The sequence below is a fragment of the Myxocyprinus asiaticus genome, chromosome 2, assembly GCF_019703515.2.
Source record: "Myxocyprinus asiaticus isolate MX2 ecotype Aquarium Trade chromosome 2, UBuf_Myxa_2, whole genome shotgun sequence".
Taxonomy (NCBI): domain Eukaryota; kingdom Metazoa; phylum Chordata; class Actinopteri; order Cypriniformes; family Catostomidae; genus Myxocyprinus; species Myxocyprinus asiaticus.
The window spans coordinates 7,826,170-7,840,941 of record NC_059345.1 but is presented as its reverse complement, the minus strand read 5'-3'; the positions used below and the strand labels follow the sequence as shown (position 1 = coordinate 7,840,941).

The 14,772-nt window shown below is 38.7% G+C and overlaps 1 protein-coding gene across 1 annotated transcript; it reads left to right on the top strand.

Moving 5' to 3' along the window:
- Positions 1–1,319: 1,319 nt before the first annotated feature.
- On the top strand, positions 1,320–5,853 carry LOC127412107 (FAS-associated death domain protein-like). Its single transcript, XM_051648194.1, has 2 exons — positions 1,320–1,676; positions 4,457–5,853. Exons 1-2 carry the CDS (start codon positions 1,373–1,375, stop codon positions 4,735–4,737), a joined length of 585 nt encoding a protein of 194 aa, XP_051504154.1. The 5' UTR covers positions 1,320–1,372; the 3' UTR covers positions 4,738–5,853.
- Positions 5,854–14,772: the final 8,919 nt, after the last annotated feature.

Here is a 14,772-nt window from a genome sequence, read left to right as displayed (position 1 = left end):
AGTCACAATTACGAGATATAAATTCACACTAACGAAATAAAGTTGCAATTGCGAGACAAACTTAAAATTATGAAATAAAGTCAGTTCTGGCATGTAGTCACATCTACGAGAAAGTCACAATCGGGAGATATATAAATTCGCAATAGACCTTTTTAACATACTGTGATGACATGTTTCTACTTATTTTATTTTATTTTTTATTATTTAGTGTAAATTATGCTTTGTTTTACATTACCCTGGAATTAGTTTAAATGCCAAATGCAATTTTGTGACATACAGCTGTGACTTTCTCGTAATTACATCTTTATGAGATATAAAGTCGCACCTACGAGAAATAAAGTCAGATTTACCTTTTTATTTATTTTATTCCACGGCGAAATCAAGGCTTATGTTGTATCTTTCCTCATTTTAAACGGATAGTTCACCCAAGAGTTTAAATTCTCTCATCATTTACTCACCCTCATGTCATCCCAGATGTGTATGACTTTCTTTCTTCTGCAGAACTCAAAGATTTTTAGAAGAATATCTCAGCTCTGTTGGTCCATAAAATGCAAGTGAATGATGATCAAAACTTTGAAGCTCCAAAAATGGAAACAGAAGTAATCCATAAGACGAGTGGTTAAATCCATTTCCAAGTCTTTTTTACGCCAAATCTCCACTTTCACTTTCACATCTGAAAGTCACATGTGGTGCCTGTTTTGTTTCACTTTCACATCTGTAAGTTAAAGTGGAGATTGAGTAAAATAAGGACTTAAATATTTATCTGTTTCTCACATCTGTATCATATCGCTTCTGAATATATAGATTTAACAAGTGGAGTGTTATGGATTACTTTTATGTTTTCCTTTTTGTGATTTTTGGAGCTACAAAGGTCTGATCAGCATTCACTTGCATTGTATGGACCTACAGAGCTCAGATATTCTTCTAAAAATCTTTGTTTGTGTTCAGCAGAAGAAAGTAAGTCTTAGAAATCTGGGATGTCATAAGGGTGAGTAAATGGTGAGAGAATTTTCATTTTTGGGTGAACTATCCCATTAAAGTCACTTTGGATAAAAGCGTAAATGTAAATGTAAGGCATCATAAAATAGTGGACAATCAAATAGTGTTACATCTATCAAGGGTTCTACTGTAATTAGAGAACATTTTTAGGGCATTTTTACTTGTAACATGTTAGTATGTTTTTATTCAAATATCTAGCATAATGATAATTAGTTATGATAATTAGGGGGGGTTAGCCCAGCCCTGGAGCCGCCCTTGGTTGTACTTGCTTTTGATTATTGGGGGGTTACCTCAACCTCCGTCCCCCCTGGAATAGACGCCCCTGCTTTATACGGTAGTGCTGCTGAATTAGTGTTAACACACACTACAAATCATGGATAAGAGCAGATTTAGAGCGATGCTTTTAGCAATATCCGATAAACTCGATGAGGACCATTTAAAAAAATTAAAGTTTCTGTGCCAAGAAGACATCGGGAGGAAAAAGCTGGAAAAGATCAACAAGGGAATCGATGTTTTCGAATGCCTGATTGAAAGAGCTAAAATTGGGCCTGACAACACGGACGTTTTGCGAAGACTTTTGGACGATATCGGTCAGAAAGTCTTGGTGGATATAATTGACAACTATGAGAGACATGCGACCGGGAGTCCTGCTGAGATACCGGACGCAAAAGAGCAAGGTTTGCTCTGTTGCTTTCCATATTTGAGACTGTTCACTGTCACCAAGTTTGTTGTTTTTTTTTTGTTTTTTTTTTTTGTCTAACTCATAAAACACTTCTGATTTTAAGTGAAACACAGGTTTAAAGGGCAGAATGAGGTTTAGTTCAAGTGGCTTTTCAGTCCACGTGTTGATCATTCAGAAGAGATGGCGTCTTCCTCATCATCTGGGTGTGACACTGTCTGAGTCTGAAAGAACTACTTCAGCAGTGTATTTACACATCTCTTACAACATGTCCCATACATTAAATGTGTTAGAAACTTTTAGTCATGCCATTTATGTCAATGTTGTCTCTAACTGATTGCGTGATCATGAAAGTCAAGTGCTGAGTTTTTTTATGGCATACTAACAACATACTACTCCTACTCCTATTCTAATAGTAAGAGTAGTATGTATAAAAGAAGGTTGACCGATATGAGATTTTGCCTATACTGACAACTAAGATGGTGAAAAGGCAGATTTTTATAGCCTATATATTCACCAGATGAAGAGTTTTGTTTATATATATGTATATATACACACACACACACACACACACACACACACACACACACAGAGAGAGATGGCCAAAAGTTTGGATTAATGTACAGATTTTGCTCTTATGGAAAGAAATTGGTGCTTTTATTCACCAAAGTGGCATTCAACTGATCACAATGTATAGTCAGGACATTAATAACGTGAAAATTACTATTACAATTTGAAAAAAAAATTCAGAACTTCTTAAACTACTTCAAAGATTTCTCATCAAAAAATCCTCCACGTGCAGCAATGACAGCTTTGCAGATTCTTGGCATTCTAGCGGTCAGTTTGTCCAGATACTCAGATGACATTTCACCCCACACTTCCTGTAGCACTTGCCATAGATGTGGCTGTCTTGTCGGGCACTTCTCACGCACCTTACAGTCTAGCTGATCCCACAAAAGCTCAATGCGGTTAAGATCCATAACACTCTTTTCCAATTATCTGTTGTCCAATGTCTGTGTTTCTTTGCCCACTCTAACCTTTTCTTTTTGTTTTTTTATTTGCAACTCCTCCCATAAGGCCTGCACCCCTGAGTCTTCTCTTTACTGTTGTACATGAAACTGGTGTTGAGCGGGTAGAATTCAATGAAGCTGTCAGCTGAGGACATGTGAGGCGTCTATTTCTCAAACTAGAGACTCTTATGTACTTATCCTCTTGTTTAGTTGTTCATCTGGGCTTTCCACATCTCTTTCTGTCCTTGTTAGAGACAGTTGTCCTTTGTCTTTGAAGACTGTAGTGTACACCTTTGTATGAAATCTTCAGTTTTTTGGCAATTTCAAGCATTGTATAGCCTTCATTCCTCAAAACAATGATTGACTGACGAGTTTCTAGAGAAAGCTGTTTCTTTTTTGCCATTTTTGACCTAATATTGACCTTAAGACATGCCAGTCTATTGCATACTGTGGCAACACAAAAACAAACACAAAGACAATGTTAAGCTTCATTTAATGAACCAAATAGCTTTCAACTGTGTTTGATATAATGGCAATAATGATTATATTAATAATGTTATAATTTTCTAGTACCAAATGATCAATTTAGCATGAGTACTCAAGGATAAGGTGTTGGAGTGATGGCTGCTGGAAATGGGGTCTGTCTAGATTTGATCAAAAATGAATTTTTTCAAATAGTGATGGTGCTGTTTTTTTACATCAGTAATGTCCTGACTATACTTTGTGATAGTTGAATGCCACTTTGTTGAATTAAAGTACCATTACCTTCCGAAAGAGCAAAATCTGTACATTATTCCAAACTTTTGGCTTCCAGTGTGTGTATATATGTATTTCGTTACTCCCCAACCCTGTTCATTATGGGGTGTTTTGAACAAGTTGGTCCTTGGCTTATATGGGCTACTGAACCAATGATGCACTAAACAGTTATTTTGTATTGTTTTGGCCATGCATTTTATAAATTTAGCACTACATTTTCAAACTTACTTGTATTGACCCCTAAGCAAACATTTAGCCCAGTGCTCAGGGGTCCCACAACAGCGGAAAACCTGGAAATACCAGAGTTTTTTTCCAGTTCTGGAAAAGGTCTGGGAATTTTGATAGGGATTTTTCAAGTAAATATAATGCTGACTAAATGTTTAACCAGTTTATGTATGTCATTTACTATAATATACAATTTTGTGATATGGGTCATTGGCAAATAAGGTTATCCGAGGTGATAAAAATTAGAAACACATTTTTCAAGTTCGTAGACATGTAATCTTTAAGTTCACGTTGTTTTTATGTTTTTGTTTTTTGAAAAACATTTGATTTAATGACTTAAAAAATGTCATGATGTGTAACCATCAAGTAAAGGGTATTAAAATAGTTTGCTTGCACTTTGAATCAAGTGTGTTCATAACTTAAACATTGATTTCAAAAAACGTTTTCAAACATATCTTTCACCTTGGCTATTTTTCACCCATTTTTAAGGGAAAAATATCAAGAAATGTTCTCATGTTTACACCAAATGTCCTGAACCAAATGTGCCTTTTCATAAAAATGTCAAAATATTGATATTTAATAAGACAAAATAATGTTTTTTATTTTATTGTTTTACTTTACACACAGTCTTGCGGGTCTAAGGTCTTCTCTGTTTTTGAGATCGTTGATCTCTACCTAAGTGGTCAGATCTTGGTGTTTTACACTATTGAGCTCTTAAAGAGAGTCGCTACACATTTTATTCAGATTCTAATCAAATTCAAATGTTTGATGTGTCTCTTTTCATTAGAAAAAATAAACATAGCAACAGAAGTAATGGTTGTACAACTAGGAAGAAGATGGACTCTGGTTGGAAGAAAACTTGGACTTACCACCACCAAACTGGAAGGTATAAAGGAGAAACACCATAATGATTTAGAAGAGCAGGTGAGGGAGCTCGTCAGAGAGTGGATGAAAATGCAGAAGAACAAAGCCAGAGTCCAAGAGCTCATCCAGGCCCTCCGAGCATGCATGCTGAACCTTACTGCAGATCTTGTAGAGAAAAAACTTAAAGAAATTGGCACACTTTGAAAATGATCTGACTTTAAAATACTTTTAGTTTTCTATAAACAAATTTTTTTGTCTTTATTGTCTGTTTTTGGAAGTGGTTGTATAGTAAACGGAGAGAGCTGTAATGTGAATTTCGCTAAAGTGCAAGTGAGCTGAATTGAAATGGTCTGTTTACAAATGTTCCTGAATAAATTGTGCACAGGCTTGGTGCATATTTGTTAAAGAGGCATTTAGAGTACAACGGGGCTTAAGGCACCCCTTGAGGAATGTGTTTTTTTCTGGTTGCAAAGTGTATTGAGATTGAGAAAATACATTTCTTTTTATTGAATATTTATGGAAAACATAATTTGTGTAAAAAGAAGTAATAACGGTAGGTCATTTCGATTTAAAATTCATTTAAAATAAAGGTGGCAAGAAGGGCCTTTTACCACTTGGTGTAGATATAGGGACAATAGTTATAGGCCAATATTAGTTAACTTATGCAAATACTTTTGAGACAGCAAGATGTTGTTTTTTTTTTGAGTAACAAATTAAGATAAAGCTTATTTAAAATAACCACTTTAGAAAAGGATGAACCATTTTCTGTTCATTGTAATCACATATAGCATTTCATAACTTGGCAAGTATTCTATAAACAAATCAATCTTATATAGTCTTTGATCATTTCAGGAATTTTCATTTGCTACAAAAATATTAAATGTTACATCAAGTTACTTCAAAATCAGCTTCTAGACATTGCATGTAATGACGTCGTAGATCAGGAAACTTTTGCAGTGCATAGGGACAAACAGGTGTTTAGAAAAGTGCTGTGGTGGTTTTTGTTGCTATTTCGTTTTTGGGAAAAAATCAAATCAAAAGTGCCTTTTACACTTGGGGGCCTATAGCCCCGTCGTACCCTGTTAGTTAATATATTTTATATTTGTAATTATATTGCAGGACATAATAAGTATCTTATTAGTAACATTGGTATCATTCATTCTTGGCAAACATCACCTCTTTTTTTTTATACAGGTTTTCCAGAACAAAACTCATATGGACTCATACAACACTCATATTTTCTGTTTTTGAACTGTGAAAGGTTTTTGTTTTGTGACATCAATGTTACAAATGAATAAAGGGATTGGTAATAATTTACAGTTGGAGTAATGTACCTGAAGTATTTTTTTTTCCTTTTTGCTCCCAATTTGGAATGCCCAATTCCCAATGTGCTTTTAAGTCCTCATGGTTGCGTAGTGATTTGCCTCAGTCCAGGTGGCGGAGGACGAATCCCAGTTGCCTCCGCGTCTGAGATCGTCAACCCACATCTCTTATCACGTGGCTTGTTGAGCACGTTGCCACGGAGACATAGCGCGTGTGGAGGCTTCACGCCATCCACTGCGTCAACCATGCTCAACTCGCCACGCACCCCACCGAGAACGAACCACATTATAGCGATCATGAGGAGGTTACCCCATGTGACTCTACCCTCCCTAGCAACCGGGCCAATTTGGTTGCTTAGGAGACCTGGCTGGAGTCACTCAGCACGCCCTGGGATTCGAACTAGCGAACTCCAGGGGTGGTAGCCAGCGTCTTTACCACTGAGCTACCCAGGCCCCGTACCCTGAAGTTTTAAATGCTACCTCTTTGTCCAATTCTGGTGTAATATACAGTATGACAGTAATAATCAATGGGTTTGTTCAAGGGAGTAGATTTGGCGTGAAATGCTACTGTAACTGTTACGTACCATGCTCAGAAACGTACGGCCAGATGGTGGAAAAGCGGCTCTAGTGAGCTTCCTCTGGAGGCAGCATTTTAAGACATTATAGGCGTGCTTCCGATGCGAAGGTTGTTCCAAAACATTGGTATCTTAATTATGCTGCCTCATAAGATACCTCGTTTTGGACTGATTTTAAGGCAGCATCGTATGTACACTATATTGCCAAAAGTATTCGCTCATCTGCCTTTAGACGCATATGAACTTAAGTGACATCCCATTCTTAATCCATAGGGTTTAATATGACGTCGGCCCACCCTTTGCAGCTATAACAGCTTCAACTCTTCTGGGAAGGCTTTCCACAAGGTTTAGGAGTGTGTTTATGGGAATTTTTGACCATTCTTCCAGAAGCGCATTTGTGAGGTCAGACACTGATGTTGGACGAGAAGGCCTGGCTCACAGTCTTCACTCTAATTCATCCCAAAGGTGCTCTATCGGGTTGAGGTCAGGACTCTGTGCAGGCCAGTCAAGTTCTTCCACACCAAACTCGCTCATCCATGTCTTTATGGACCTTGCTTTGTGCACTGGTGCGCAGTCATGTTGGAACAGGAAGGGGCCATCCCCAAACTGTTCCCACAAAGTTGGGAGCATGGAATTGTCCAAAATCTCTTGGTATGCTGAAGCATTCAGATTTCCTTTCACTGGAACTAAGGGGCCAAGCCCAGACCCCACACCATAATCCCCCCTCCACCAAACTTCACAGTTGGCACAATGCAGTCAGACAAGTACCGTTCTCCTGGCAACCGCCAAACCCAGACTCGTCCATCAGATTGCCAGATGGAGAAGCTTGATTTGTCACTCAAGAGAACGCGTCTCCACTGCTCTAGAGTCCAGTGGCGGCGTGCTTTACACCACTGCATCCGACACTTTGCATTGCACTTGGTGATGTATGGCTTGGATGCAGCTGCTCGGCCATGGAAACCCATTCCATGAAGCTCTCTACGCACTGTTCTTGAGCTAATCTGAAGGCCACATGAACTTTGGATGTCTGTAGCAATTGACTCTGCAGAAAGTTGGCGACCTCTGCGCACTATGCGCCTCAGCATCCGCTGACCCCGCTCTGTCATTTTAGTTGCTGTCATTCCCAATCGCTTCCACTTTGTTATAACACCACTGACAGTTGACTGTGGAATATTTAGTAGCGAGGAAATTTCACGACTGGACTTGTTGCACAGGTGGCATCCTATCACAGTACCACGCTGGAATTCACTGAGTTCCTGAGAGCGGCCCATTCTTTCACAAATGTTTGTAGAAGCAGTCTGCATGCCTAGGTGCTTCATTTTATACACCTGTGGCCATGGAAGTGATTGGAACACCTGAATTCAATTATTTGGATGGGTGAGCGAATACTTTTGGCAATATAGTGTATGTATGTATCCTTCCCCGGGTAGGTGATCCCAGAATGCACCATGATAAAGTCGGCAGTAAAATAATTCAAAGATGGCGGATGAAGCGAGAGAATTTTGGTTTCTAAATATACTTCTAATACATTCAAAAAAATATTTTTTTGAATATCACAGAATACTGACTATTTTACCCAAAATGTGTGTGTACTATGTGTATTTATGCTCAGAGTATTGCGTTGTTCTTCTCGCTTCACCTCTATTGAAATCGGTGCGAGTCGAGTCCCGCATGCACTGCGTGTGACGAGCACTATTTAAATGACGCGCGGAGCTGCCACCTATGTAGAGTGTTCCAAATTGCTCTCTTAAGGCATCATTTCGGTAAGGATGCTGCCATAGAATACTGTTGCCTATTCAGGCAGGAGGAGACAGCAAGGCAGCTCACTAAAGCCTCTTTTCCAGCATTGGGCTAAACTGTGCCGATCCAGGCCAGCCGGCATGGTTACGGATCTTTTTTCCACTGTGGTGCTGAAAACAGACTTCGAATGTACACAAGAAATACATCAGTCGTTACCTTGGTAATGCAAGAGTTTAAGGACCTCGTGAGAAGTGTGTTTACTTTGCCCAAATAGTGCGCTTGGCCAGCTACGGAGAAAAAACGAGTAACCTTGGCAACTGACAAGTGACCTCACTAAAGGCATTCCACCAGCACAGTTGAGCACAGTTGTCTAACCTTGCTGAGAACGGTTTCTAATCGTGCCGTGCCGAATCGTGCTCTGGTGGAAAAGCTACTGTAACCATTCCCCACCTTGCTCAGAACCGTTCGGCCCAATGGTGGAAAAGAGACTTAAGTTTTGGAACCGACCCTTTATCTCTGGAACCACTGATATATACTGTATATCCACAGTATTCCTGAGCATGAGCCATGATGATTCTAACTGCCTGTTTTGTATTTCTAGTCTCGAGACTCCAAGTAAAAATGATGTGAGTGATCAAAAAGATCGATCCAGAGGAGAACGACAACCATTTAAGTGTTGCTTAGTGTAAAAATGAATTTCAGGCTCAACTTGTGCAGTTGTTGGCTGTCATAACTCCGAATGATTAATGATATCAACGTAACTAACCTCGGACAATCTCTTCATGTCATCTACATACTCAGGTGAGGCACTGTCTATAAAAAAAAAAAAGAGTCATCTGTACTCTGTGAAGGATCGTCATGTTTTTTGACAATTTTTACAAATGTAATACCTTAAACATTACTTTACCTGCTAAGATTTTACACCGATGCGAGTGAAAACACTGGAGACCTGGAAATTGAAAACGGTCAAATCGTGGAACACTTCCGCGTTCAGGAAAAAGGTGGATAGACCATTTCAAGGACTGTTTGTTGGTGACGTCACTGTTCCGTGAACATTTCCTGCTCTTCAAAACAGAGACCATTTGGCAGAGATGGGCCACTTCTATTAAAATGAATGGAAGAAATTGGAACGCCCGATGGCAGCCAATGGTCAATGAAAAAATATAGCCTCATCACCGCTGCCTTTAAACACTGAGCGCGCCTCTTCTCTGGAGACTGGTCTCTACCTTCTGGCATCTTCGCATGTCCAGGAACGGAGCACTGAGGGTCCAGTGCAAGTTAGATGCGGCGCTGGTGTCGTGCCGAATTTTGACTCCCTATATTCTTATGTTTAGGTGTTGGTGTAGGAATGGGCTTTGCTGGTAAGGACCAATGACGGTTAGGGGTGGGTGTAGGTGTGGGCTTTAGGGATAAGGGCCAATCAGGTAGCGGGGGAGTCCAATTTTGGCACAACACCGGACCTGCACCCTCGGTGTGAGTTAGATTGAGCACACATCGCGGCCGGGCCGCTCGAGTGAAGCCAGCACCACTCGGACCAATAAAATTGTACTGCTTATTTGCAACGTTCTTTTATTGTAATCTTGACCAACTGTTTTGGAGATTTCAGTCTTTCCCCATTCAAGTAGATAAGAGCTGCACTGCCATGATGCTTGTTTACATAGAAAAATTGCTGCCCCAACTGCCCAAGAGCGTTCCAAAGACGGCCGCCGAGTGGACTGACCTACCTTGAAAAAGATACTTTGTTGAAAGGATCCGGAAATATGTTTGGACCATTCTAATTCATTTTTGTTTTTGTTCACATTCTTGAAATGGTCTATATACGTATATATCAGGGTCTGGAACCCTTTCACATAGGCCTGTTACCCTCTGTAGGCTATAGAAATGATTCTCTATCAAATATACAGCTTGGACTTTCAGTTAAACTGCAGTTTTGATGAATACTGTGATTTTAGCCTTGCTTTGCAATGTACCCAGTGGGGATCAAAGCAAAATGGAGTACTCTTTACTCATAAAAGTTGCCTCACAAAGGCATGTGTTCAACAAGTTTCAGCAAGAAAGCACCTGAGGTGTCTTCTCAGCTCCTCCACAATAATTCCTAGAGATGTCTGAGTCATCTCTGTGGTTTGTTCCACCTCACAGGCTGTATGCTTTTGACTGAGCTTGGTCAGGCACGTCACTTATACATTGAATTACAATATATGATTATGTAAATGGTAGGTACTATAAGTAATTCATAATGGTCTGATAAGCTCTTTAGCTACGTTCAAAGTAGCACATTTACTTGCTCAATGTTAATATGTCGACAAAGAGTCATAAACTATTTTAGCATAAACCAATCAGCACATACTGATTTTTTTGCACATTACCCAATTTTGCGTTTCATTTAAGCAATTCTATGTTGTTCTTACCTGCTTATCCAATGTGTGCAAGTGTTGTGTGCATGTATCGCAAGCCCTTTTTACATTTAAAAGGACAGTTCACCCAAAAATGAAAATTCTCATCATTTACTCAACCTCATGCCATCTCAAATGTGTATATGCAATATGATACAGTAGGCATGGGTGAGAAACAGATGAATATTTAAGTTCTTTTTTACTTTAAATTCTGAAGTGAAAGTAGAGATTTATAGTAAAAAAAAAAAAAGACATAACCCTTTATGCTCGGATGGGCCCGCAAGATTAAAAATAAATGTCAAAATATGAATAACTACAGTCTTGACCAACACAAAATAGGTATCGTTTGAACGCTTAGAAGCTCACTTTACAATGCATGTAGGCATTATTACAAAAACTGAACAAGTGCTTTGAAATTTGCAGATAAATCAGAAGTGTTCAGTTTTGATAATTTATGAAAATAATTGCACTGTACATATTATTGCAATCAGTAAAAACATCAGATTCATCTAATAGCCATGTGTCATATATGTTGGAAAGCTTTCAAAGAGTAGAATACAACCAGCCAATTTGTTTTACTCACAGACAAAAATATAGCGAGTAATAGTTATAATATGTTTCATGTGAACAGGTGCTAATTATATGTCGTGTTTTGTCACTTATAACTTGACAAAAACATAAACAGAACATAAAATATCATATACCATTACTTAGAGAAGGCGATTATTTTTCAAACGAGCCCACACACACAAGGTAATGGGATGCATAGATCATTAGATAATCCACACGAAGCACAATGTTACATATGGCCACCAGGAGATGGTGCCATGTAAATGACTGACTCGATGACTCAGATGGCACAGAATAAATCTCATTCTGTGAAATTTCATTACAAAAATCAAGTCTCCATGCTATGCAAACCTTTAGTCATAGTTCAAAATCAAATCAAATCAAATCACTTTTGTCACACAGCCATATACACAAGTGCAATGGTGTGTGAAATTCTTGACAGTGATGAGACATACCAATTTACAATAACATCAAATTAACACAGCACAATTTAAAGTCTAATATACACATAATTACAACACAATATACATATAATAACATACACTGTTCAGTATACAATACACACAATATAGATACACATTATTCAATAAATTAAAAAAAAAGTATATATAGTAGTATATATAGAATGTACAGTAGGCTGTATTATACTGTATTGACATTCAGGCTGTCGGTTGATAGTAAGTTGTTAAGAGGTATATATATAATAATAATATAATTTATGACAGTCCGGTGTGAGATATAAGAGTAAGAGTAATAAAGTGCAGTGCTGATGTATTTGATCGTGGGAGATCAAGAGTTCAAAAGTCTGATTGCTTGGGGGAAGAAACTATCATGGAGTCGGCTGGTGCGGGTCCTGATGCTGCGATACCGCCTGCCTGATGGTAGCAGTGAGAACAGCCCATGGCTCGGGTGGCTGGAGTCTTTGATGATCCTCCGAGCTTTTTTCACACACCGCCTTGTATATATGTCCTGGAGGGAGGGAAGCTCACCTCCGATGACGTGTTTGGCAGTTCGCACCACCCTATGCAGTGCTTTGCGGTTGTGGGCTGTGCTATTGCCGTACTAGGCGGAGATGCAGCCAGTCAGGATGCTCTCTACAGTGCAGGTGTGGAACCGTGTGAGGATGTGGCGGTTCATTCCAAACTTCCTCAGCCGTCTCAGGAAGAAGAGGCGCTGATGAGCCTTTTTCACAACGGCTTCAGTGTGGATGGACCATGTGAGTTCCTCAGTGATGTGGACACTGAGGAACTTGAAGCTGCTGACTCTCTCCACTGGTGCTCCATTGATGGTGATGGGACTGTGTTCTCTGTCTTTTCTTCTGAAGTCCACCACAAGCTCCTTTGTCTTACTGACGTTGAGGGAGAGGTTGTGCTCCTGACACCAGCATGTCAAGAGTGTGCACTTCCTCTTTGTAGGCTGTTTCATCATTGTCAGTGATCAGACCTACCACCGTCGTGTCATCAGCAAACTTAATGATGGCATTGGAGCTGTGTTGCCACACAGTCATGTGTGTACAAGGAATACAGTAGTGGGCTGAGAACACAGCCCTGTGGGGCTCCAGTGTTGAGGGTCAGTGATGAGGAGATGTTGCTGCCTATTCTAACCACCTGGTGTCTGCTTGATGGGAAGTCCAGGATCCAGCTGCACAGCGAGCTGTTTAAGCCCAGAGCCCGGAGTTTCTCATCTAGCATTCTCACATAAGTGTTCTTTTTTTCCAGGTGGGAGAGAGCAGTGTGTAGTGCAGATGCAATGGCATCATCAGTGGAGCGGTTGTTGCGGTAAGCAAACTGCAGCGGGTCAATAGAGAGAGGCAGCACAGAGCAGATGTAATCTCTGATTAGTCTCTCAAAGCATTTGCTGATGATGGGGGTCAGAGCAACAGGACGCCAGTCATTTAAGCAAGTTATTTTTGATTGTTTTGGAACAGGCACAATGGTGGATGTTTTAAAGCATGTAGGGACTACAGACAAAGAGAGGGAAAGGTTGAAAATGTCCGTAAAAACACCAGCCAGCTGGTTCGCGCGCTTGGAGACATTTTATAAACTAGGATAAATTATTTTTGTAATGCTATAACTTTTGATTGCTTTGTTGAATCAACACAAAATTTCTCAGCTACAGTTGAAATGATTGGGAACAAAACAAAATCAGTTTTTGGGAGCCACCTTATTTACACCCATAGATATATACTGTAATTCCAAATCAGAAAAATAATAAATACTTGGCTCAAGTTTTTTTGTGTGTTTGTGATTTTTTTTCAGCATTTTCTTAGGCTGAGAATCTCATAATGTATCACAATCTATACCATTAAAAAAATATACGTTTTCTTTACAATATTAACAAAACACTTGAATCTCGTGTTTTTTTTTTTTTTTTTGTGACATAAGCCTTTAATTTTGGGTATGCCACTAGAACAGGAAATCTTTAAAAACACCCTCTGAGCTTAAAGGGTTTAATATTATTCTGTTTCTCACCCACACCTATTATACTGCTTCTGAAGACATGGATTAAACAACTGGGGTCATATGGATTACTGCTGCCTTTATATGCTTTTTGGACCTTCAAAGTTCTCATCACCATTCATTTGCATTGTATAGACCTACAGAGTTCAGATATTCTTCTAAAAATCTTCATTTGTGTTCTGCAGAAAAAAGAAAGTCATACACATCTGGGACGGCATAAGGGTGAGTTAATGATGAGAGAATTTTCATTTTTGGTTGACTTTTCTCCTTGGCTGAGATGACGAGCAATGAGCGAGTTGGCCACATTTTTGTGAAAAATATTGAAAAGGGGGTCCCTGCAAACACGGAGGACATGTAAATGTATAACAATCTTAACGTAACATGACAGCATTTTTTTGAGAAGGCATCTGACCTCGAAGCAAATATTTATATCTCTTCCTTGTTATTTTCAATACATTCTTGCCTTTTTAGGGTTTTTAATCATGTGCAGGATATGAACTATAGATATCTATAATAACATTTTCACTGGTTAAAATTTTAATTTTCGATATCAATGGAATTACTGGTTTGCATTTGTAAAAACATTAATACTTGATATAAAAATGATGTCATTACTCTCGCAAATTGATAACCCATTGATATCAAAAATGGAATTTCAACTAAAAGACGTAATTTTTGATGTCTAACTGCATTTTCAATAGTACAACTTCACATTGATCTGTCATTCACTCCTGTTCAAGATATAGGCTATAAATAATTTCTAGTTGAAATTCCAAATACACATATCATCTATGCATTTCTTACTAGTAAAAATAAAAAATGTTATATCAGTTATTACATGGTTACTCATGCAGATGTCCATTCCTGATATTAACAACTGAATTACAACTAGTAAATATGCTCATTTCTGAAATTCCATTTTTGATATCAAGAATGGTATTTCCCACCGATAAGTGGAATTTCTGCGAGTGATGTCATTTTTACTAGTGCAAGTCTAATTACTAATATCAAGAATTCACATTTTCACTAGACGTAATTCCATTGCTCACATCAAGAATTATAATTTTAGCTAGGAAAAATTTAATTATAGTTCTATTATTAATATCCTGTATGTGAGTTATAGTTTAAAAGGCTTCTGATAGCACATGCTTGTTTACATTCTTGCATCAAAACCAAATAA